Source organism: Cibotium barometz, chromosome 49, assembly GCF_041138505.1.
Source record: "Cibotium barometz isolate CiBa-2024 chromosome 49, ASM4113850v1, whole genome shotgun sequence".
Lineage (NCBI taxonomy): Eukaryota > Viridiplantae > Streptophyta > Polypodiopsida > Cyatheales > Cibotiaceae > Cibotium > Cibotium barometz.
In genome coordinates this window covers 33,914,993-33,940,880 of record NC_141094.1, presented here as the reverse complement: position 1 = coordinate 33,940,880, position 25,888 = coordinate 33,914,993, and the positions used below count along the sequence as shown (strand labels likewise).

Here is a 25,888-nt window from a genome sequence, read left to right as displayed (position 1 = left end):
AGCTACCTAGCATGCATTAGGAGCTACCAACATGCTAGTAGCTACTTGGCATGCATTAGGAGTTATCGGTGCATGCCTTGGAAGCTACCGATGCATGCCTTGGAGGCTACCTGGCATGCATTAGGAGCTAGCGGTGTGCTTAGGCAGCTATCGGCATGCCTTGGCTCTTTCCTGCGCCACAGGCTTATGTGGCTAAGTAGCACCCAACATGCATTGAAAGCTCCTAGTGCATGCCGATAGCACCCGGCATGCATTAGGAGCTACCGGTGCATCTCGGTACCTATCGGCATGCTTTGGAAGCTATCAGCATGCTTAGGTAGCACTTAGCATGTATTATAAGCTCCTAGTGCCTGTCGATAGCACCCAGGAGCTATCGGTAGCTATAGGCATGCCTTGGAAGCTATTGGCATACTTAGGTAGTAGCACACCGATATGCATTGGAATCTCTTAGTGCATGTCCGGGTGCTACGGGGTGGAAGCTATCGATACATGTCGGTAGCACCAGCATGCATTGGAAGCTACCGGCATGCCTAAGTAGCACCCGACATGCTCTCTTAAGAGATGCATAGCTCTCTAAAGGCTATGCATAGAGGCTTATGGCTAATGCATAAGCCTCATGCATAAGGTTTATACATTAGGCTTTGTGCACAAGTGTCATGCATGTGGCTTATTCATAAGCCTCATGCATAAACCTTATGTATAAGCCTCATGCATGAGGCTTATGCACATGGCCTTATGCATATGGCTAATGCATAAGTCTCATGTATGGGGCTTATGCACTAGCTTTATGTCCTAGCCTCATGCATGAGGCTAAGGCATATGGCCACCTCTTGAGTGAAGCATAGCTCTCAAAAGGCTATCCATAAAAAGCATGGAAAACATAACAAACCCTAATCTTAAAAGCCCAAAAACTTACAAACCACCCTATAACATGTAAAAGCATAAGAGAGGAAACATACAAGAAAGAGATCTCTTATCTTGTGAGGCTTGTATGTGTCGATAACCTATAAAATCAAACCAAATTAAGAAAAAAAAGTATTAATAACCAATAGAGAGCATATACAAAATCCTAATCTTAATAAAAGCTTTTGCATAACATAGAAAACTTATTGAATCTTTTTTTCCCTTCTCATTGAAGCTTAACCCTAACCCTAGATTTTACTTAGAAACCCTAATAAAGAGCTTTGATGGAGAGCTCTCCATCAAAGCTCTTTATTAGGGTTTCTAAGTAGAATCTAGGGTTAGGATTAAGCTTTAATGAGAAGGGAAAAAGAAGAGAAGAAAATCTTTTAAAAAAAAGGAAAGAGAAGGAAAATACTCACAACAAGAAAGCTTTCATGGAAAGCTTGTTTGCATAGGAGATGAAGGAAAAGAGAAGACACACCTTGCTTGAGCTTTGAGGAGGATAGGGTAGGAGAGGTAGAAGTCATAGATTAGACATAAACCTGTAAAAAACTCAAAATACCAAGTTTAGGACATTCAAAAGATAAAAATGATGAGGCGACAAAAGACGCAGGATTACTTTTTGCAGGGCACGCTGCTGTTGAGCAACGTTTTATTTTTTTACAGTGTAAGAGCATTTTCTCACTACTAAGAACGATGGTGAGCAGCAAAAACGCAATGCTCAGCTCTGCTTTTTTCCTCCTTGGTAGCATTTTTTTGTAGCGAAAAAACGGTGGTAAGCAGTGCTTTTATGCTTCTCAACAATGTTAATAGCCTCAACATTTCTCTTCGGAAAACGTTGCATGCCCCCAATGTGTTATAGTGATACTTTGAGTTTTATAATACATGGAGACATATTTATTTACTTAAAAAATGTCATAGCTATTAACGCTTCTCAGCAACGTTAATAGCCCCGACATTTCCCTTTCGAAAACACTGCTAAAAAACGTTCATGTGCCCTCGATGTGTTGTAGTGATACTTTGAGTTTTATAATACATGGAGACATGTTTGTTTACTTAAAAAAGGCATAACTGAGTACCAATAGAGATTTTCAAGTAAGCCTTGCTAGTATATGAGAAGATCTAAAGCTGGTGTTGTATATAGTTAAAGACCTCACTCTAAACCAAGAAATTGAGTTGATCACCTTGCTTAAAAATTTTAAATACATCTTTACATGGAAGTACATATACGTGAAGGGAACTCCACCATAAGGTATATGGTCCCTATTATGGATTGTGCTAGATCATATACAAGTAAATAGAATACTCTATGAATCCTACATAAATGGTCAAGGATAAGCTCCAAAAGCTCATACATATAGAGATCATTTATCCTACATATAGATAAATGCTCAAGGATAAGCTCTAGACGCTCATAGATGATATATTCATTTATAAGATATCAAACTTGCAAAACATGTTTCACCAATTGTCACCAATCCCAATGTGCAAATAAAAATAATATACTATGAATCCTACATAAATGGTCAAGAATATACTCCAAATCTCATATGGATAATTATCTTTTAAAATGGGATTTTGACTAGCCATATCAAAATTTTGTTAATCTTAGAATTGTCATCAATAATCAATTATAAAGGTGTGAAAACATTCATAAAACATGAAGGGAGATTCATCTTCCTACATCTCATGTATGTCAAACCCTTATATTTATCTTACATGCATTAGAATTGGGATTAGCAAGTGGACCTATCACACTACAAAAGATCCACCCAATACCAATGCTTGTATCCATAGTCTGTACTTAGATTTTTTTTTGCCCAATCTAGCACCGACAATGATAAAAATGTTGGTCTAGCACCAATAAAAATTTTGGTATAAATGTCGGAATTAAACTATCAATATGTAGACATCAATTACCAAGCTTTATATTAAAGTTGATATTGACATTCCAAGTAAATCTATGCTTGTCAATATAAATGTTGTATATATCAACTATTATATCGATCTGGTCAAATGTACTGAGAGAGCATACCAAGTCTAGTTCGATTACATATTCCAAGGGTTATATACCAACACATTTAGGAAAAAGATAGGAAAAATGACATAGGTTAGGTAATTTGCCCCAATCTTTCCCATTCTATCACAATACCTAGCTTAAAATTAAGCTAGGTATTGTGGTGGGCAGAATGGGATAGGTTGGGTCACCAAGAATTAAGCTCTCTCTCCTCTCAACTCTCTCTCTCACACCATAGACACAAGAGATCAAGCAAATAAGACTAAACTCAATTGGCACAAAGGGGGATTATGTCTTGCATTATGAGAATTTGTTATTTATACAACTGGCCCTTATTCACACTTGGACACACAAAAACTTGAAAAGAGATAAACTAAATGACTACAAGATACATAGGCTTGGTCATGGCCATTGGTCATGGCCAACCGTTCTCATAATTACAAAATTTATAGTGCCGTTTCATGACACTCATTGTGCTATCTCTCTTATGTAACAGAGAGATGCTAAGTTAACCTCAAAAATGGGGTTAACATCCCCCTACCTATTGGAGATTTCATCCTCAAAATCTATTTCCCGCAAGGCTTTATAGCAGCGGCTCTTTTTGGTCTAGAGGATGTGAAGAGTTTGGCGAAGAAAGTAGAGCGAGCTCTAGAAGTTGGTATCAATCATATCCTCAAAAGTAGTATGCATGTATGATGGAAGACAGGGAAGCTGATGGTAGTAGTATATGATACCACTGTCTGGTCACTTAGGCTTCTTTGGTGGCTAATTCTCTAGCCACATCTAGTTCTCTTTGCTGGTGGCAGGCTTCAGTGAGCTGCATGTCCTTAGTGTGGAGAGGTCATCTCTCCCTTTTGTTAAGATGGCTAATTTTTCTTGTAAACCTAATGTATGGTATGGGCATCCAATATCTATTCAATCATTAAGGTGTGAGATCACCTATTGATGGCTTTAAAGCATGGTGACCTTTTCAGATTACAAGTCCTATAGGGATTCTTTGAGATATTTGACTTGGATTTTATAATTCTCACAATTCATCTCATATATTTCCTTTGCCTGTGCCACCTGACCTTCCAAAGCTGCCATCTGTGCCTTCAAGCTTGTCTCTATGGCCTACAACTCCTCCTCCTTTCCTTCGAGTCTTTTTTGAGGGTGTGCGGCGGGTTTTCTTCCTCATTTCTAAGCTTGTTCTATACTTCTAATAGTTGAGTGTGTGCCTTGGCTTGCATATCTACTACTTCTACCTTATGTTGCTCTTAAGATCTTCCACTTAGATTTGCGGCTGTGTTTGGTGGTCTCTTTCATGCATTATGTCCTGCTTATGATACTCTAGTTGCTCGAGGAGTGCTTGTACTTATGATTTGAGAACTTGGTTTTGGCATCTTCCAACTCCTTATGCTTAATTTCAACATCCCTAGTAGCCTAATCCAGTTGTGCCTTTGCTTGATCATTCACTTTTTCTAGGCTACGAGCATTTTTCGTAAGGATCCTATTGGTAGAGGCTTTCATGTGGAAATTCATCTCCATCATTTGGGTGGATAAAGTATTGAGGTTAGAGACATAAGCGTCCATCGTGGAAACTTTCCTTTCGCCTTGCAAGTACTCTTCTACCTTGTTATGCTTTGGTTGGAGGTAGTGAAAGAGACCTTTCTCGAGCTCATGCACTACTATCCAAGATGTTTTATTCATTTCTTGTATAGCTGGAGAGGAGAAGTGGCTTGAATTTTTCTTCTTATTTTTTCTCTTCTTCTAGCTTTTACCTCTTTGTTGTGATCTCTGGCTCATCTCCAGAGCTTACTTGAATGCTCTCCTACACCCACTCGTGCTTCTTGGAGGAAGAAGGTCTAGTGGCTACTCTGGTTTGGACTCGGGCAATTAATTCTTCTAATTCAAAAGGGTCATCTCTAAAACACGAGTAAGTGATGCTTGGACATGTTCTTGGGGCAGAAGTGAGCTTTCCTTTTGGCTCTAGACTGTACTCAACACATTATGTTTAAGAGTGGCGATATCTTCATAGACTTTCGTGGTTGTGGATTCTTGGGGAGATGGAGAAGGTAGTGGTGGGCTTTCCCTAGACAAATTGGCACTGCAAAAAGGATTAGAATAGCATTCGGTAGTATTAGCCGAATCATATCGTATCATATCATCAAGATGAACTATTTATTGTAAGGCTATTCATATCCTATCTAATCTTCTAAAAGGGTAATGAGGACGGTTTAACGAATTGGGTGTTGCGCTCTTAGGAGGAGCCTTTAATGGTAATGTGCTGGCTACTGCCTTAGCCATCCCATGTCAATCTATTAATGAGTAGTCCTCATCACTGCTCGAAAAAAACATATTTTTTCAACCAACCAAAATAAAGACTACTCTTAAATCTATTCCGTTTGTGTTTCCTAAAACTCTACTATATGCCGGTGTTATAACTAAAATATATGAAAAATCATTCTTTAAAATAAGGGCTACTTAAAATCTCAGTCAGTTTTTCTTAATTCTGGCCAGTACAAACGCTAAAATGTCATTTTTTTCGTGCACTAGTCCTCATGAAATTCATGACTTGGCTTTAGAAGAAGTGCTTCTACTTTGTGTTGACCATATGCTACTACACTACACTTGTCCACCTCATACATCAAGCACCATTAGTAGTGGATCTACCCAAGCTATGACAAAGGTTTCATGTTTGCCGAACTAGAAGCAATATTGGTTATTTTCCTACAATGTTTTGAAGGCAAGGCTACTCTACCTTGTGTTAAGGTCCATTGTATGAGATGGGCATGAGGCTCCATTGACCACTAACCTTGACTACAACCATTGGCCATTACTATCACCCACTGACCTTGACTACAACCATTGGCCATTACTATCACCCATTGATTGAATAATAGAAGAGAAGGTTCTGTTCTTACAATTTATGATTTTTGGAGAAAATTCATGCCCACTCTCTACCACCCACTTGTGTGTCTTTTTAACTAACATGTTTCTTATGGAATTGCTAAGGAGTCGATACCATTGACCATCTACCCACCATGACCTTTGACCATCTACCCATGATCTTTGACCATTAACCTCAACCACCTACCATTGACCCAACCATCAACTATTGAATATTAGTTAAAGGAAAGAGCCATGTTCCTTAGATATTATAAATGTAAAAAAGAAGTATACCAACTCTCCACCACACTTTTGTGGCTTTATTATTTTTATTGATAATTTTTTGAGGTGTGATAGGCAATTGTCAAGGAGTGACCATTGACTATTGGTCATTGACCTCTTTTTTATTCATGACCATTAACCACCATTGACCATTGAGTTTTAACAACACATTCTAAATCTTATCTAAAATTTGAAGAGAGCACACCCACTCTTCACCACATTTTTGTGTGGACTTTTAAAAAAAAACTAATGAGTTTCTTTATTGTGAAAAGGAATTGGCAAAGAGTAGTACTATTTATTGCATGTAGGGTCAAGCTCACATGATCAATTAACATTTCCACAACCATCACCAACCAATCTAGACCATTGACCATCATCATTGAGCAATGACCAACAATGCGAGAAAGCTTTTAACCAAGGATGGCTTGATGATGCTGTTTTTTTTAAATGGTACATGTAAGATTTGAAACATGTACTCCTAAGAGAATATTTGCTAGCTTTTGACTATATAATTAACCATTAGGCATTCTCGAATGTGGGTACTCATCTAAAAATTACCTACAAAGTTTGGTCACATATTGAACACATGTTTCGCTTAACATTTTTATAATGTTATAGTAGGGTAGTATTTGATACGGTATTCACAAATAGCCAATATCTAGTAGGTGGTGTTTCTAATAGGCAATGAGCATTAATCACTCTAGGGCCTATTTCTTGCAATCAACCTTGCCCCAACACTCAAGACAGCTATGACTATATAGACTTAGTATATTATTTACAACGTTGATGTCATGTTTGTGTTGGTAACTCAACCAAGAAATATCAAATCCAAAATGTGTTACAAGCGTTGGGGTGCTGCATGTGAAACACCAATTTTGTCTTCACCAAGTTGTCCAGATTACCGAGGTACAATGTCCCAAAATATATCCACATATCCCCATGAATCCAATAGAATCCACATGACTGTACATGCGTCACATACCCCCCCCCCCCCCCCCCACACACACACACAAACACACCACACCTCTCACCCACCAATAATCATATTATGGAGCATTTGATTGTACAAGCTTCACGAGCACCTAATGCTAGATTTCCATTATAAGAACATCAATGAAACAATTACCAAATAGAATGTTTGTGTCAGAATAGGCTCGTGATCCACCATTGGGCTAATCCCATACTACCCACCAATGGGCTTCAAACATAGCACTCAAGCTCTAGGCCACAAAATAACAGACCAGATTCACACCACTTGCAAGTGTGCATCATCTTTTTTCGCCCATAGACATATATTTTTACACTAATCCCAATACATTAAAGTACTTTTACACTTACTGCTTTTTTACCATATATATGACCAAGTATTTGCAGCTTCTATATCCTTTTCACAATAGGCATACTAGTGACTCCATCGGAAAATTACCTTACTGTCACTTTAATTCTAATGCATGCAGTTTGTCACTACAATAGCTCATCCTTGATACTTCTAAGTCTCCAACAAAATCCATCAAAAGCACATTCAAATTGCCTTTGCACCAACTCTAATTTGCCTCGAATACCTCGTTAAATTTTGAATTGCCGAAAGTATTTTCTTAGCGTGGTTACTTTCTCGTCCTTTACTTCTAAGATTGCTATGGCATGCAAATGATCTATCAAAGTCCAAACTCTACATCTCAATCTTTTGAGCTTAGTTGTTGGGCTGCTTTTTCAATGAACTAAACTCTTGGCAGTGTACTTTGATGTTTCACTCCTTAATTGCAAGGCCCATTCATGAATGTGTTACGTATGTGCAAAAGCGAGAGTACAGGAGTGATGGAGAGTAGTGGTCCTCTCTCCACAGTGTGAAACCATGAAGCAATTCGGAGTCTAACTAGAGATTCAACTGATCTGTACACACGGCCACTCTGGACAAACATGTACAAATGAGACAATGTTTTAAGGCATGTAATTCAATGGCTTTGATGGCTTCGGAGATGGAGAAAGAATATCCTTTCAAACCATTGCTCAATGATATTCTGTGGAGAGGATAACCTCTCCCACCATCATCCAAAGTCTTGAAGAGGAAGGGATGGTACTAAGTAACAGTTCCTCATGTGGAACTCTTAAAACGACTCGTCCTTGGGATAGACACCCATATTCGCCTCCTTATGTACACCCATCTTCGCCGCCTTATGTTTACATCATGAGGTAACAGTGAGAACCCACCTGCCACCCACCCACACCCCTTCCCCCCAGCCCTTTCTCCTTAAATAATACAAAAAGAGTGTTGACTCGATATATGTGAACAGATCCGATAGCAGGCATATTTCAGACAAATTGAAAGTCTCCATACTTGCATGTGAAGTCTTCAAAAAACGAGAATACTGCCCTTACAGTGGTAGTGCGTGCTCCTGACAAAAAAATTATTTCAAACATGGCAGAGCCTTCAACCTATAATAGGAAACTCCTTAGATAAAGTACGACTATGAAGCTCACTCATCATGCAAGGCATGGACTCCTTGTTTTTATACATCATCCGTTCCTGAATGATTGCCTTTCAACACATTGTACTTGCAAAGAGGGCATGTAGAGTTCATACGGAGCCATCGATCAATGCAAGTACAATGAAAATGATGGCCACACGGGAGCTCCCGGAGCTCTACAGTATCATCGTAAGACGAAAGACAGATACAACATTCCTGCAGCAAAAAATTAAGTATTGAATTGAAAAGCATCACCATAGGCCTACTCAGGTCCCTTTTTTGGAAGGGAGCAAGGGAAGAATTCTGGTATATGTTATAAAATTGTGGTAATTGTTGTATCAAATATTAACGATTGTTTTATTATCATTATATAACATATATTATGAAGTATAATAAATTTAGAATTCAGTAAATAATAACACTTTATAATGATATTAATACAATTGAATAATCCTTACTATGAAGTTTCATTGATAGTAAAAAATTATAGTGTTATTTAGTTTTTTTTAAATTAGTATGTTAATATATGAAATAAAGTATATAATAGAAAATTTTAATACTATAATAAAGTTTCATGATTAGTTAAGATAATACATAATAATGTGAAATGCTTGCATGTAAGGACAGATGTAAATATGATCTGAATCGTATATTTTAGTGTTTATGCTTTAAAAAATGAGAGAGGTAAGAAATGTGAGGAAAGGAAGAAAAAAAAGAGGAGGATGTGGGTTTTTTTTTTTCCGGAAGGGGGGCGGGGTGGTCGCGTTGTTTCGGAAATGGAAGAAAAATATGTATTGCAGAGGAGAGGAAAAAGGGGGTCCAAAAAGAAGCAACACTTAAATTTTTAAACTTTGAAATTTCTGTAAGTTTCCCTTAGAGCAAGCCATTGGATTGCCTTACCGCATCTTCTGCAGGCAGAACACGCTCCACAGCAGCTCCTGATGTGGCACCAAGCATACTCATAACTCCTCCAGATGGGCCTGCCATGTCCCCGCCTGCTTTGGCATAGCTACCAGTGCGCCGAAATAGGTATTTTGGCAACATGTTGATGTCTTCTTCAGAAGCGCCCTCCTGTCATTAAATACACCATCATTAAGAATAATATTTATCACTAATCACCTTTTCTCCATACAATTAAGCGTCCAGAGAAAACTGATTAGAAGATTTATGATGGTTGCACTCCTCTTCATCACCTCCATCCACTCATTGCCCTCAGCATTTTCACTCGGTTTTCATTGCAATAAGTTTTCCCTCCTTGATTTGCCCCTTTGATTAGTGCTTAGTTGGGATATAGTATCCACAGACAAGGCCAGCGGAAAGCACCATCTGTCCATGCCCCCTTTCCATCTCTGTCCAGGTTGACTTTCACAAGGGCCAGGCATAGAGATTTAGAAGTTCAAATCCCATTGGACCCTACTTATGATAAGTTTCTGGTGCGTTGGTGGAGTGACCAAGCTTGTCCAGGGTTGTGGCCCTGAGGGCACGTGGGCACGAACTGTGTGAAGACAAAAGCCAGCGGACACCCTTTCTGTGCAAATAGATTTATGCTGCCATGCCTGCTTCAGACCTCATCTGCAGACATGTCTGAAGCCACCCTTCGACTATGTGCCCTAACTTACTTCCCAACTCATGCCCCCAATGCCCAAGTGGTGGTGGTGCCCGCTTCTGAGTCTTAGGCAACTACCATCATTGGGGGGAAATTTTCAGAACAAAAACATAAGGCTAAAGATTAACAAATAATGAGGCATGTGTTTGTAAATTACCTGTTCAGCTACTGCGTACATCAGAGCAATGATGCAAGGTAAACAGCAACAGACAGCCATGCCAATTATACACGCCAGAGATACACAGAAGACCACAAAGAAGACATCAAACGCCAAAAATGCTACACAAAGCCTGTCCAAGTTAGCCACAAGAACTAGTCATAAGCAACAATGTTACCGAAACACAAGAAATATATAATTAGTATCGGAGCATGTTCTCTACAGACATGTCAGCAATTAGATGCACTTCGGCATAATCATACCAACCGCATACATACCAGAATAAAAGAGGTGCATTGTGAGACTGGCTTCCCGTGGTAGTCCAATAAAAGCCAACTACCCACCAAACAAATGAGAAGGACGTGTTGGCAGACTCAATGCGTTTAGCAGTGCTGCCAATCCATGTAAGCTTGTGAGATGAAAACACCATGAAGACTTTGACGTGTGACGGCATGAATTAAATTACAAAACATGTAGGAGATGTACACAACACTCCCATTTGTTTGTGAAGGCTGCACAACTCTACTTGTTTATTCCTACTTCGTGACTGTCATTAAAAGTAAGCTTACTCTATAGATATACCTTCATAAACCGAAACTTATACAAGTGTACACATTGAACATGGCTCAAAACATAAATTAAAAAGGCAAAACATAAGGAGAAAAAAATGACAGCTACAAGAGTGACCAGATGGACGTACATATTTACGAAAAAGCTCCATGCACAAAACAACTAGAAGATACATCACTGCACAAGATAATCTGCCAAGAGACAAGCACTGCACAGTGCACCACCATTGGGGCTGCGAACGGGCCAACACCCCCCCCCCCCCCCCCGCCTCCCCTCCCTCAATACTGAAGTATATTATTGGAGTATTTAATCTGTACAATGTTCCAAGGGCTTGCCAGCAGATATTCCAATGCAATGCAAATATGAAGACAAGTTACCCAAACAAAAGTGTGTTGGTGACTCTGTTCAGTGAGTAGGTGATCACACTCATGGAAGGGTTGGTGACCCTACTGAGTTATCTGTACTCATGAAAAGGGCAGTTGCTCAAGTCAGTACAATATTTGGATCCTGCATGTGCCCATGGTCGCGACTATTTTGATGTACAAGATGGCAAGTTGGGAGATTTAATCCAAATCATTGCACACAAACATTTGCTTGTGAAATGCACTTGCATGTGTGACTTGTTTTGTTTGCCTGGACATTGCCTTGTATCTTGCCTATGAATGTCCACACTGCACAGGCATCAAGCATGCCTCGACACCCCGTAGACGCATGTGTGCACACCTTTTTGGGACTAAGGCGACGATTTTATGTGTTTTGCACGTGGTAACTGTGCACACTCAACCTTATTTAATTATTATTCCTTTGTCTACTAAAGTCTATGTTGCAGGAGATAAATGGATCGACATCGAGCGTAAGCTGCGAGCTCTCCCCCCAAGCCTGTGCCTGCTTGCCGTCACCTTCACCTTCGCCCCCCTTTCCCCTGCTCACCATTGCCTTCGCTCCTTCCCCTGTTCACCGTCTCCCCTCTTCCCCTGTTCGCAAGGGCCCCTCCCCCGCTGCTCTCTTCACCTTCGCCCCTTCCCATACTGGCCCCCCCCCCCTCTAGCCATCGCCCCTCTTCCCCTGTTCACAGGGGCCCCTCTCTCCCCCCCGTTGCTCTCTTTGCCTACGCCCCCCCCCCCTCCTACTGGCCTACTCTCTGCCAGTGCCCGCCCCTCCCCCTTCTCCTGCCTGCGCTCAGCCTGCACACCCCTCCCCCCATCTGCACCTCCCCCACTTGCTTGCGCCCACCCCTCCCCATTCTCCCACCTGCGCTCAACCTGCACACACGCACCCCCCTTCCCCCATCTACGCTCCTCCACCCCCGACCCGGGTGCCCCGCTTCACTCTCCTCCTTATCCTCTCAGTTTATCCCGTTCCTTTGGCTCCGTCATCCCTTTCGTCTTCATTCGGCAACGTCTTCAGTTTAGTGGGCATTTTCATTCGGCAAGTCTCGGCATTTTCTGGTCTTCACCCTCAAGAGGACTCCATGGCAGCCGATCCACATCAACCCTGACCGAGGCCGCCATTACTTGCTTATCTTTCTCTGAAGCGGACCTTTCAACTCCTTGCTACGGCTTTTGCATCATTAGAGGCCTCCACTCTAGTATGCAAGATTGTTGGTAGCCGAAAATAAATGAGTCTCGACACTTGCCAATGCTCGCTCGCTGAAGCTCCCGCCTCCACCCTGCTTTGCGCACCATCGTCCCCCCCCCCTCCTCGCGCCTTCTTCCTTCCGCCCCCCGCTTGCTCCCCTCTGCTCGCCGCTGCGCCCCCCCTCTCCTTCCACGCTGCTGCGCCGCCCCCCCTCCTTCCTCGCCGCTGCGCCTCCCCCCCCTCTTCGCCATTTCGCCATCCCCCCCCCCGCTGCCGCCTGTTCGCCATCCCCCCCCGCTGCCGCCCGCTGCCGCCTGTTCGCCATCCCCCCCCGCTGCCGCCCGCTGCCGCCTGTTCGCCACCCCCCCCCCGCTGCCGCCTGTTCGTTCCCCCGCCTCTTCGCCTCCTCTCGCCCGCCTCCATTCAGCAGCGCCCCCCCCCCCTCCTTCTCGCGTTGTCGCCGCCCCCCCCCCTCTGGGCCTCTCCTCCGTTTTTTCGCCGCCCCCCCCTCCCTCCTCTGTCATGCTGCTTTTCACCCCTTGGGGGTTTTTTGTTTTTTTCCCCTCATCGTCATCCGTCTTTCCGCCTCTTGGTGTGCAGCCCGCTTCTTGCAGGTTTTCCGCTTTCGCCTCGCCTTCGCTTGAGCTTCAGACTCTGATGGAGACTCCTCCCGCCTCGCCTCAGAGGGACTCTTCCGTAGCCCCCTCGCCCGCCCCCGAGGTCATCCCCATCAGGCTTTCTCTTTCGCCGGAAGAGGAAGCGAGCCTCACCGCAGAGGTGGAACGCCTTCAGGCTCACTCCACCATCTGCCGTATAGTCGGCACTCGCCCCAGCAGAGGGGAGATCAGGGATCTACTTCAGGCTCGCCTTCTTGCAGATGTGGGCAAGATCCTGGATGTACAGCTCTTGGGCCGGGGACATTATCAGATCGAGTTCGAGGCCGCCCAGAGCGTTGCCAAGGTCCTTGCCATGAGTCCTCTGGATATCAGGGGTGCTCGGGCTTTTTTCAGGCCTTGGCAGCATGGATTTGACCCAGCTGCGGCGGAGCAGGGAGAGCGCCTCTTCCATATTACAGTTTGTTTCCCTGGTCTCCGCCGGGAGTATCTTCCGCTCCTCTCCAGGCTCGGAGCATTGGTGGGCTCGGTTCTTGAGACGGGCCCCTCAGCAGCTTCAGTGGTGGCCAGAGCAGCGGGGCTACCTTCGGTCAGAGTGTTGGTATCTGACATCTCCTCCCTTCCTAAGGTCATTCAGCTACCTAGGATAGGGGGGGGGGGGGGGGTGGATAGATCAGAGAGTGGAGTTCTCGGGGCTCCCGAACCAGTGCTTCATTTGCAGGCAGGTCGGTCATTTGGCCAAGGCCTGCCCTCGCAGGAGACCTCGGCCCTCACCACAGCAACAGGCCACGGATGGCCCGCCCACAGATTCGGCTCGGCAGGCTGCCTCAGGGACACCTGCTCAGGCCACAGAGACCTCGGAGTGGCAGCCTGGACAGGGGCGCCGTCGAGGGAGACAGCCACAGCAGCACGCCCAGGTACCGCTGCAGCAGCAGCCACAGTCTCAGCCTCACTGGGTTCCCGTGAGGAACAGATTTGCTCCCCTTCAGGAGGAGACCCCTGCAGCGACCGAGGACCAGGAGATGCCAGCTCCCCCTCCTTCACCTCCCCCACACCCATCCCCTCCCACCGCCTCGCTTCCACCATCGCCTCCTCCCGCCCCCGCTCCGGTCTCGGCAGCGGCTCCCTCTCCTCCTCCCTCGCCTCCCCCTCCTCCCCCTCCGCCCGCCTCGCCTTCCCGGGAGGTCCTGGCAGCTCCCTGGCGCTCACCTGCAGTCCGGAGGGCGCTGAGCACTGACCTCGCTCGAGCATCACAGAGGAGACCTATGCCGATTAGGGCCTCACGGATTTCATCTATCCGCAGTCGGCTGAGTCGCCTCGGCATTCGACAGCGCTCGGCGGCGTTTGATTATACCTTCACACGGCTTTTTGGAGCAGAGGGCCCCCATGAGCCAGCACCCATCCGAGTGCATGTAGTGATACCTCCGGCCCGCGGGGAGGAGGCACTAGACTCAGCGGTGGCCTTCTCGTTCCCTCTATGTGGACCTTGTGACCGGGAGTGGACTCTAGAGCTCGCTCTCAGCACGTTGAAGACTCAGGCAGTTGAGTTTTCTCATCACATGAGCGATTTGGAGGTTACAGATGTGCTAGGCCGACTTTGGGAGTTGGCTCATTTTGTCTTGGATCCCGGGAGTGTGGATACATCCGGGATTCGGCATTTGGTCGTGCGCATAGTTGCAGATCTGGCACGCGACCCAGGATATGTGAGTATTCACGAGGTTACTATGTCAGAGCAGGAGGCAGTCGCCATGGGTCACAGCCACTGGCGTCTGATCCGGGATTCTTGCAGTACACCGGGTGGGCAGACTCGCAGCCGTTCGGATGGGGACTACTCTCCATCCAAGCCGCTTGCGAAGGCCCGCCGCACGGCTGAGACAGCACCCACCTCAGTATGACATCCATGAGGATCATCTCATGGAATGTACAGGGCCTTGGCGGAGCACACTTTATACGCTATCGAGGCTGCTTGAGGCAGGAGCTACAGAGATGCCTGGTTGGTGGCAGCATTGACATTCTGATGATGCAGGAGCACCACTTGGGTGAGAGCAGGATCCGGAGATATGGTTCGGTGATGCCTGGTAGATGGGACACTTTCTGGTCTGCAGGGTTTGGTCCTGTGGGTGGACAGGGAGGAGTATGCATGGTTATTGCAGATGCATGGCGGCAGGCCATTGTGGATCGAGGGATCATTGTGCCTGGTAGAGCACAGTATGTCATTCTGAGGATGCATGATGAGCTATTGGGTGTGCTCAACATCTATGCGCCCAATCATGCTAGTGCCAGAGCAGAGTTCTGGACTCAGGTTACAGATGCATTGCCAGAGGCCGCACATTGGTGTGTTGGGGGAGACTTCAACATGCTTGAGGACCCGGCAGATAGGGTGGGAGGCAGTCATGTTACAGTGCACGGCACGGAGCTTGCAGCTTGGGACCGGTTTTGTATGACACTGAGGATCACTGATGCATGGCAGCATGGGGCTTTCTCCCGGTCTCAGGACAGTCTTAGTTTCTCTCGGTCGGATCGCCGGCAGGGAGGGACTAATCTATCTCGGATTGATCGCTTTTATGTGGGCGATTGGTTGGGGGAGCGAGGGGGCTCCGTCGGCATTCTTGCTGGCACCTCATTTTCAGATCATGCGCCAGTTATACTGACTTTGGAGGAGGGGATACGGGAGCCCAGCTTGCAGTTGAGGATCCCAGAGAGGGTACTTGCAGACCCCAGTCTCGCTGAGGACATTGAGAGGATCTGGCATGATAGTCAGTGCTCTGACCAGGATGCAGCGGGCCAGTGTGCCCAGGGACTCATTGATCTTAGCTCTTTTCTACACGCTGCAGCTTTGACACGACTGGGAGAGATTCGCGAGCGGGAGCAACGGCTGAGACGCAGCCTTGCTTCGCTACAGCGCCTTCAGGAGCAGCAGCCTGCATGTGAGTGGGTGGCGTCCCAGCTGAGCCAGGCACGCCAGGAGGTTAGAGAGGCAGAGGAGCAGAGACATGATTTTTACTATCGTCGTCAGGCCTCTCAGTGGACACAGCTTGGTGATAGAGTGACTGGGGAGTTTTTTGAGATCACTGGACCCCGTCATGTGCGAGCAGGGGTTCGCCAGCTTGGTAGACCGGATGGATCGATAGCTATTGAGCTCGGGGAGATCAGAGCCATTGCCACTGCTTTTTATCGTGACTTGCTTTCAGCGGAGCCAGCCACTGAGGATCGAGATGTATGCAGACAGACTGTGTGGGCCCATGTGCAGAGGAGGGTCACAGACCATATGCGCACAGTTCTAGGTGCGCCTTTGTCAGAGATTGAGCTTGCCGAGGCCTTGAGGGTCCTGCCGCGACATAGTTGCCCAGGGGAGGACGGACTGACGCCGGCCTTTTTTATGCGCTATTGGGACCTTTTGGGGCCAGGCCTCCGCAGGGGCTTTCAGCATGTTTTGGACACTGGGGTGATGCCGCAGAGCTTTTCCGAGGGCTTGATCTATCTTATCCCCAAGGGAGAGGGAGTATCAGATGATATTCGGCATTGGAGGCCTATTACGATCCTCAATACTGTCTACAAGGTCTTGGCAAAGGCCTTGAGTTTGAGGATCCAGCCCTTCTTGGGGGAGTTGATTCATGCTACTCAGACAGGATTTGTCAAGGAGCGCAGTATCCTTGACAACATCTTTACTTTCTGGGAGGCGACGGCCCGAGCTAGGTTTCTTGGCGAGGACTTGGTCGTGATGCTTCTCGATTTTGAGAAGGCATACGATAGAGTTGATTGGGGATTTTTAGAGGGCACTATGCTACGCCTGGGCTTTGAGCCAGGATGGATCAGAGGGGTGGCAGCTTTGTACTCCACAGCTCGCAGCCAGGTGCTGATTGCAGGAGGTCGGGGGCCGAGTTTTGAGCTGACCAGATCAGTCCGTCAGGGCTGTCCTCTCGCCCCTTTCCTTTTTCTCTTCTTTGCGGAGGCTATGAGTATGTATTTGACGGCAGAGGAGGTTGGTTTGAGAGGACTTCAGCTCCCAGTCCGGGGGGAGGATTTGCTTGATGCTGAGTTTGCAGACGACACGGGCTTATTTTTGCATGGCCAAGAGGCCAATCTTATTCGGGCAGAGCAGTCGCTCCAGGTCTTTAGTGCAGCTTCGGGAGCATTGATCAATTGGCGCAAGACAGTGGCCTTTTGGATCAGTAGTGCTCCCACTCCGGCATGGAGTCCGGACCCCGGCTTTAGATGGATTCCTCCTGGCACAGCAGTGCGGTATTTGGGATGCCAGATTGGCCTCGATTTGTCACCTGAGCAGCAGATTGCCCCGCTTCTTCTGAGCATTCGGAAGAAGCTATTGTATTGGAGTACAGCTCGACTATCCTTGGCTGGGAGGGTGGTGGTGGCAAATCAGGTGCTGTTAGCGACTATGTGATACATTACGTCTTGCTGGATTTTCTCGAGCTCTTGCATCAGCCAGGTACAGAGGCTGATCAGGAACTTTCTGTGGTCTGGGCGGGACGGTCAGCCAGCTCGGGCAAAGGTTGCATGGGCAGTTATTACACTTCCGCTGGCTCAGGGCGGTTTGGGCATTATAGATCCAGTCGATCAGAGTAGAGCCTTATTGGGGAAGCTTATTGTTCGGGGGTTGCTTCCAGGCGCTGAGCCTTGGAAAGAGCTCCTCTTGCAGCGACTGCAGGCCCGGGCGCCTCCTGCAGGGGGTACTTGGGCACCAGAGATTCGCTGGATATTCATAGAGATGAGGAGGACAGGCCTCAGTAGAGGATGGGAGGACAGATTTGCTTTGAGTATCCTCAGAGCTTGGGAGCTGCTGAGACCGGGGCTCTCTCAGCGGCCTCCGTCTTGTGTTGAGGAGCGGGCCAGGCAGCCGCTCATCTGGAGCCCAGCGGTTCGTACAGAGCAGGGTCATATGCTGGGTTCTCGGCCTCGTCTAGCCTGGGGACCTTTAGCGGCAGGCCCAGCTCGTAGTTTTGGAGACTGGCAGGCTTTCTGCAGTCTACCAGAGGAGACCCAGGTGGAGAGGCTGAGTCACTTCAGAGGGGGGTTGATTATGAGGGATGATATTCAGGAGGCACTTACAGAGGAGTGGTTCACACCTCTCGAGCCAGTGGCCCCACGGTGGATGGGAGCCTTTACACAGTTGGAGATCCTGATTGCTGTCAGAGCTAGCACTGAGGATGGCAGATGCCTCTATTATGAGATTCAGGATGAGGGCCGACTCCAGAGAGTGGAGGTGGAGTCGCCTTTGGTTGCAGAGTGCACCTTTCAGAGGATTCGGGTAGTGGCTGCCGCTTCTCGGAAGTGGCATATTGACCCCGACCCTGCTGACGTGCTCCCGGATTGGCGTATATGGGCATATGCAGCGCGCCCCTTGGCCCGGCTACAGTGGGACCCCGGAGAGTACGAGTGGCATGATCCTTATGCATCCCTTGAGGCCACAGAGATCACATTTTTCCAGTATACTGTTCGGCTGGGACGGCATATTTTGACGGCGAGGAGGACGGTTTCTCCAGCGGCAGCGGGGCATTGGCGATTGCAGGGACTATCACAGGAGTTCCTGGAGGATTTCTGGGCTCGGCTTTGGGCTAGTCGACAGGCCCGCAGGATCTCGGCTTTTCAGTGGCTGGTCGCCCACAGGGGCTCAGCAGTTGGCACTTGGCTTGTTTACAGCGGTCTTCCGGCGGCCTGCGTCCGATGCGGCCACCCTATGGAGACACAGAGACATTGCCTTTGGGACTGCCCTCAGGCACAGCAGATTTGGCTGCGGATGCTGCGTATTCTAGCCCCCCTCTCTCCAGAGGGTATGTTTACGTGGGGTGCCGCTGCTTGGTCGACTTCGTCAGGGCCTGCTATGGGCTATGAGATGGAGCAGGGCAGTCAGGCCATCAGATTTATTAGGGGCCAGCCTCGCCTGGTTCCGGCACCGGATTTCTCGTCCGCCAGCTGGACACAGGAGAGGGATTTACGATGGGAGCTCCTCAGCAGCCTCACCATCTGGTTCACCTGGAGGGCCCGGTGCTTCACGGCCTTTGAGGGGAGATTAGAGCCACCAGCAGAGACTGTTCGGGGGATTTGGCAGGAGTTGATCCACACCCTGCGAGGGCAGTACGACCGCATCCGGGGAGACTCGGATGAGGCGATTTTACGGCGCCAGGCCTTCCATACCACTTGGCGCTGTGGTCCGTTCTACACCCTGCACACGGGATCCCCCCGTTGGCACTACAGGCCACCTGTTTGGCTCTTCCCCCCCCCCATTGTATGATTTAGCCGCTCAGTCCTTTAGACTGATGCTTGTATTTTGCAGCACCCAGGGAGAGTCTCCCGGGCTGCCTTGATGTATTCACTGCTCTTCTCTCTGTTAGGAGCAGGAGAGATCTCTTTTGTAGCCCTACGGGCGTTTTTTTTACATAACTAATGAAAGGATCTTTTCTCGGAAAAAAAAAAAAAAGATTGTTGGTAGCCACCCTGCGCACGGATAACTCAAAGATCTTCTGCAGGTGAGCCTCATCGGCAGGCCTGAACGATCATAGACATTCATCCTCTGGGGGGCGTGGCTACTACTGCCAGGTTGAGTTCGACTCGCCAACGGCCTCAGATCGAGTCATGCAGCTGAGGCCCGTTGCACTGCGTACGGCCCAAGCCTTCTTTGCCCGGTGGCAGCACAACTTCGACCCCGTGTCCGACCCACTGGCTGGCGTGCCGGGCTTCCCAGTGATAGTTTGCTTCCAAAGGAATACCTTCCTCTTCTCTCAGTGAATCGGTGGAGCCATTGGGAGAGTGATGGAATCCCCCCCCGACTTACAAGGTTTATAAGTCATTGTGTTCACAATAATTTTCAACTCTGAAGCTCCCCCCGTCCTTCTTGTTTCCTACAACACCCCCCCCCCCACCCCCCCTCGGCCCCCCCGCACGGTTATCTGTGCCCCCCCACCCCCTCTTGCACCTGCCACCACCTCTCCCTTCCCCTTCCACACCCCCCCCCGGCGGCCCCCCCGCGCTGTTATCTACGCTCCCCCACCCCCTCTCCCACCTGCAACCACCCCCCCCCTCCCATTCGTTGTTGCGCCTCTCCTTCCCAGCCCCGCTACGCCCCCCTCCCATGCCTTCTCCGCCCACCCCCCCCCCCCCTCGGCCTGCCCAACCCACCCCATAGTCACAAGAAACGGGTGAAATGGGGAAACGCCATTTCCCCAATCGTCAGTGTTAGAAACGCACCCAAAACGCCGTTTCCAGGTCGCATCACCGCCACGTGGCAATTTCACAAAAAATAAACGTTTGAATACAGCTTAAAAAAATCGCGTGTTAAACTGTCGTTAAAAATAATGTGTCTGGCATCCAAAAAAACATGTGCCCAACGTTTTTTTTTATTTTAACGGGACATTGCCCATCGCCTATCATCAAGAGGAAAAAAATATCAAGCTACGTGCGTGTTGGAAAAAAAAGTTGCCATTGCCCTGATATCTGTTTTGAGTTAGGGAACGTTGCAGAATGTAACATCGGCATCCATAGGTTGTACGGGTTCCATCAGCATATAAGCATGTACTTGTTTGTTCTGTACTTACACACAAGTTCCTGTAGTACTTGTTTCTTCACAACTTCCAAGAGCAGGTAGTCAAATCCCAAAGCTCGAGCACTTACCTCTCTCTCTTCCCCTCTCTCTCTCTCTCCCCCCTCTCTCTCTTTCCGTGCGGAGTGCCGAAGTCGGAGCAAGGCAATCACATTCACTTCTCAGCTCCGTCCTCCACACTCAAGAAAGTTTACACAGTAAGTGTTTTTTTTTATGTTTGTAAATGGACCATTGTTTTTTTTAAATGACCATATAAAATAGATAGGAAGCATCTTTATTAAATTGCACGGGTTTTTTTTCTTGTATAACAAGCTTTTTTTTCTTAGATTGAATGGATCTTGTTTTTCAATTAATCCCTCTCTGCTTCTTACTGTGTTGCATTGAATAGTAGCACCAATGGCATTCTATGAGCAGCTTTGTGGTTGTCGTGCATGCATAGATCCTTCCACATATGTGGGCACTTCAGGACAAACCTCTGGAACCACTAGGTCTTCATTTGGTGGAATGCACTGTAAGTCCATTTGGAGCACCACCACCAAGAGTGGGCGCGAGGGGTATTGTTTGCTCGAGACAGAGTACACTTCAGAGTAGATGGAACCCAAAGAAGGAGGAGGAGGTGGATGGTAATGTTGCACGCTTCTTCTACCATGACGCCATTGCCTTTCGGGCTGCTCGTAGATTCTACTTCAAGGACATGGTGCGCAAGATTGCAGAGTATGGGTCCACCTACACTCCTCCATCATCGGAGGCATTGAGAACCACCTTACTAGCGAAGGAGAAGGGCACAGTTGCTGCAGCTACAGAGATTGTTAGGTCCTCTTGGGACTGGAATGGCATCACACTTATTGCAAATGGGTGGAGCGACACTCAGTCCAAATCCATTCATGGTGTCATTGCCTATTCCAGAGGGAAGTCTTACTTTATCTCATCGCATGATGCGTCCGAGACAGGGAAGAGTGCAGAAGCACTTTTCCAAGAGTGGTTAGAAGCTATACAAGCGGTGTGTGAAGAGAAGGTGATCCAGTTTGTAGCTGATGGAGAGAATGCGAACAAGGCAACCGACAGATTGTTGACTGACAGGTTTCCTCATATCACATTTTCTGTATGCATGGCGCACTGCCTCAACAATCTTCTCAAGGACATTGGGAAGTTGGACTAGATTGCTCCCATCATAGAGCAAGCCACCCAGATCGTATCCTTCATTTACAGGCACACTTTCTTGCTGGCTGAGTTCAAGAAGAAGTCATCTAGAGATTTGCGCAAGTATTCAGACACTCTCTTCGGATTCAACTTCATCATGTTGGGGTCCCTTAACAAGTGTTCTAGTGCCCTAAAGCAGTTGATGGTGAGTAGGCATGCATTGTCTGGAACTGCTGTAGGGAAGGCATGTGCGTCAAATATTGGGAACCCTCTTTGGTGGGAGCAGGTGAGATGCATCATAGTTTTGGGAACACCAATCATCCACTTGTTGAGGATGACAGATTCACTTCAGCCATGCATTGGAAAGATTTACGAGGGGATGGACAAGATGGTGGAAAAGTTGGAGCACATTGAGCAAGATGAAAAAAAATACCAGGTTTTAAGGAAGCTATACCAGGATAGATGTGATATGTACCATTCACCTACGCATGCAACAGGTTTTATGGTAAATCCCCAGTTTCAAACAAGCAATCAATACACAGATTTGAAGGTGGCAGATGGATGGGACATGATTTTGAAGAGACTTGAGCCTGACATTGCAAAGCAGAGAACTATCAAGGATCAACTGGCAGATTACAGGGCTTGCAAGAGGAGGTTTGGAAGAGCCAATGCTTTAGCAGATCGCTTCACCACTGATCTATGTGTTTGGTAGGAGGACTATAGGGCAAACACTCCAGAGTTGCAACAATTTGCCATCAAGATTCTAAGCCAGGCGGTCAGTTCCTCTTGTTTGGAGTAACTATGGAGCTCATTTAGCTGTATCGCTTCAAAGAAGAGAAACCAGCCTAATGATTTAATTTTTGAGTGCAAATTTGCGTCTTCTTGAGCGTAATGAGAACCCCCAATCTTGGAAGCATTGGTCAGAGAAGGATCAGAAAGGTTCAGAGGCAGAGGAGCAGGCCAGCTTCCCGTCTACCCCGATAGCTAGTTTGGGCGAAGCAGGGGATTGCCGCTCCAACCACTTCCTAGATTATGATGATCTGGGCTCAGATGATGTGCATCTCTCGCAATTTTGAGTCTACTCATGAGTTCCAAACTTGGCTGATGTATTAGCATTGTACTTTCTATCTAAATTCAACAAGAAATTGACTTGATCTTGAGGTTGAAGGAGCTAAAGAAGCTCAGCTGAAACAATTAGGGTTTCATGTGGGAGACACACACAGAGAAGAAGGGAGAGAGAGAAAGAGACGTGTGGGGATAAGTCAACTCACAAAGTATGAGTGTGTGACTCCCCTATCACACATGTATATTTGCTCTAGTACACATAGTGCACTTAGTACATTAAAAGTACTAAGTGTACTATGTACTATAAAACTTATGGGCTTGTACACACTATAAGGGTGGGCATAATGCCTTTACCCCAACAACCTCCCCCTTAAAGGCAACGTGCCCTTAAATGAAGGAAAAGAAAAATCAGCATGTACATGATAATATACAAGGCCATATCAAGGCTGAAACTGGCCTCATCCAATGCCCATCAAGTGTCTGCAATGAGCAAACCGCTCTGGAGGCAAACTCTTTGCCAACAGATCAGCCGGGTTGTCATCCGTATGAATCTTAACAAGCTGAATCAGCTTGTTCTCTATCACCTCTCTGATGAAGTGATACTTTACATCCACATGCTTCGTCTTTGCATGAAAGACAGGGTTCTTTGCCAACTGGATGGCACTCTGACTGTCACAATGCAACAATGGAATATCCCCTGTATAACCCAAATCAACCACTAACCGAGATAGCCATAATGCCTCCTTGCAAGCCTGTGTGGCTGCAATATACTCGGCCTCTATAGTAGATAAGGCAGTGCACTTCTGCATCCTGGATATCCATGACACAGCACCTCCTGTGAATGTAAACACATAACCGGTAGTAGACTTCCGGTTATCAGGATGACCGGCATAATCCGAATCCGTGTAACCATGCACTAATGCATCCTGTTTGCCAAAGCAGATGCACATATCCTGTGTGCCCTTCAGGTATCTCATGACACCTTTCACTGCTTCCCAATGCTTCTTGCCAGGGTTGGCCATGTATCTAGTAACCACTCCCACTGCAAATGCAATGTCCGGCCTGGTAACAACCATGGCATACATGAGACTGCCACAAGCTGAAGCATACGGAATCTTGGCCATATCAGCCCTGTCACTATCCGACTGTGGGCTGTCCATAGCACTAAGTTTCACATATGGAGGCAAAGGAGTACTAGTCTTCTTCCCCCCCTCCATATTGAACCTTTGCAAAACTTTGCCAATGTATTCCTTTTAAGACAAATACAACACATGCTGATTTCTGTCCTGAAGTATCCGCATACCCAAAATGTGATTTGCATCACCCAAATCCTTCATATCAAAGGTCTGATGCAGCCTCTTCTTCAAGGCATCCATCTCTTTACGAGATTTCCCGGCAATCAACATATCATCAACATACAAGATGAGGATCAATAGACTGCCATCCAAAGCTTTCTTGGTGTATAAGCAGTGATCTATGTCACTCCTCCTGAAATCTTGGGATTTCATGAATGTATCAAATTTATGATACCATTCCCTTGGTGCCTGTTTGAGCCCATAAAGACTCTTTTTCAGCTTGCATACAAGCTTCTCCTTTCCATTCACTGCATAACCCTCTGGCTGTTGCATATATATCTCCTCATGGAGATCACCGTGAAGAAAAGCAGTCTTCACATCCATCTGAATCAAATCCAGATCATCATGAGCAACCAAAGCTAATACAGCTCTAAGTGTGGTCATTTTGACCACTGGAGAGAAGATCTCATCACCATATTCCTGCTTGAAGCCCTTAGCCACTAACCTGGCTTTGTATCTTGGCTTTGCATCAGGTGCAACTTTGAGCCTGTAAACCCACTTGCATGGCAAAACCTTCTTGCCTGTAGGCAAATGCACCAACTTCCATGTTCCATTTTTGTGCAGAGAATCCATCTCTGACTTCATAGCACGCTCCCAAAGAGCCTTGTCTGCCCTCTGTAAAGCCTCCTTATAACAAGAGGGCTCCCCACAGTCAATAAGCATCAAGTAGTCAACCCCTGGAACAAACCTATCAGGGGGTCTGGAGTGTCTTGTGGACCTCCGTACCCAATGATCATCATTTAAAGGTTGCTGTCCAGCCTGCATATCACCTATTGGTGGCTCCTGTTCCATGCCATAAGGTTGTATCTCCTCTAACTGTGGGATATCCCTATGGATATCCCATAGGGATATCTTCTGCCATCTCTGGCTGTCCATTTGGACCATTTTCAGCACCATTTAAGGGCTGGTTCTGTTGCTGTAATGGCTGATTTACAGCCCTTGGTTGTTGTCCATGATGTCCATCATCATCAAAGATGACTCTGGCTCCTGTTGCCTTGCAGGCTCCTTACACATGCATGTTTCATCAAAAATGACATCATTGCTGCATATAATCTTTCTATTCACTGGATCCCAAAGTCTATACCCCATTTCACCTCTGTCACCATATCCTAGGAATATGCATTTGTGAGACTTAGGATCAAGTTTGGTGCGTATTTCCCTACGTATGTGCACGTACGCAACGCAACCAAACACTCTCAAGTGCTTGTAGGACGGAGGCTTCCCTGTCCATACTTCCTCTGGCACTTTCCCACCAAGCCTCGTGTTAGGTGACCTGTTTATAAGATGAACGGCTGTCATAACAGCTTCAGCCCAAAAACCATGAGGTAACGCAGCATGTGACAACATAGAACGGACCTTCTCCTGAATGGTCCTGTTCATCCTCTCTGCTGTCCCGTTTTGCGGAGGATCATAAGCAGCAGAGAGCTCCCTCTTGATGCCTTTAGCATCACAAAAGTCCTGAAACTGTTTGGACATATACTCTCCACCATTGTCGGAACGCAAAGCCTTCAATGTTTTGCCAGTTTGATTCTCAACATGAGCAACAAACTTCTCAAACACTGAGAATGTATCACTCTTCAAACGAAGAGGATAAACCCACACCTTGCGTGTGGCATCATCAATAAAAGACACACAATATTTTGCCCCTCCCAAAGAAAGTTGAGACATCTCACATACATCTGTATGCACAAGCTCTAACTGAGCATCTTTCTG

The 25,888-nt window shown here is 46.9% G+C and overlaps 1 protein-coding gene across 1 annotated transcript in view; it reads right to left on the bottom strand.

The window, feature by feature from the left end:
• Positions 1-8,352: 8,352 nt before the first annotated feature.
• The window catches only part of LOC147610513 (E3 ubiquitin-protein ligase At1g63170-like), a 63,438-nt gene continuing 45,902 nt past the window's right edge, over positions 8,353-25,888 (bottom strand). The window contains exons 2-5 of the mRNA XM_086786615.1: positions 10,577-10,690; positions 10,299-10,431; positions 9,436-9,606; positions 8,353-8,751 (exon numbers count right to left, since the gene is read on the bottom strand). Of these exons, the coding sequence (XP_086642741.1) occupies positions 8,578-8,751; positions 9,436-9,606; positions 10,299-10,431; positions 10,577-10,690 (592 nt within the window). The 3' untranslated portion in view covers positions 8,353-8,577. The remainder of the gene's footprint in view (positions 8,752-9,435; positions 9,607-10,298; positions 10,432-10,576; positions 10,691-25,888) is intronic.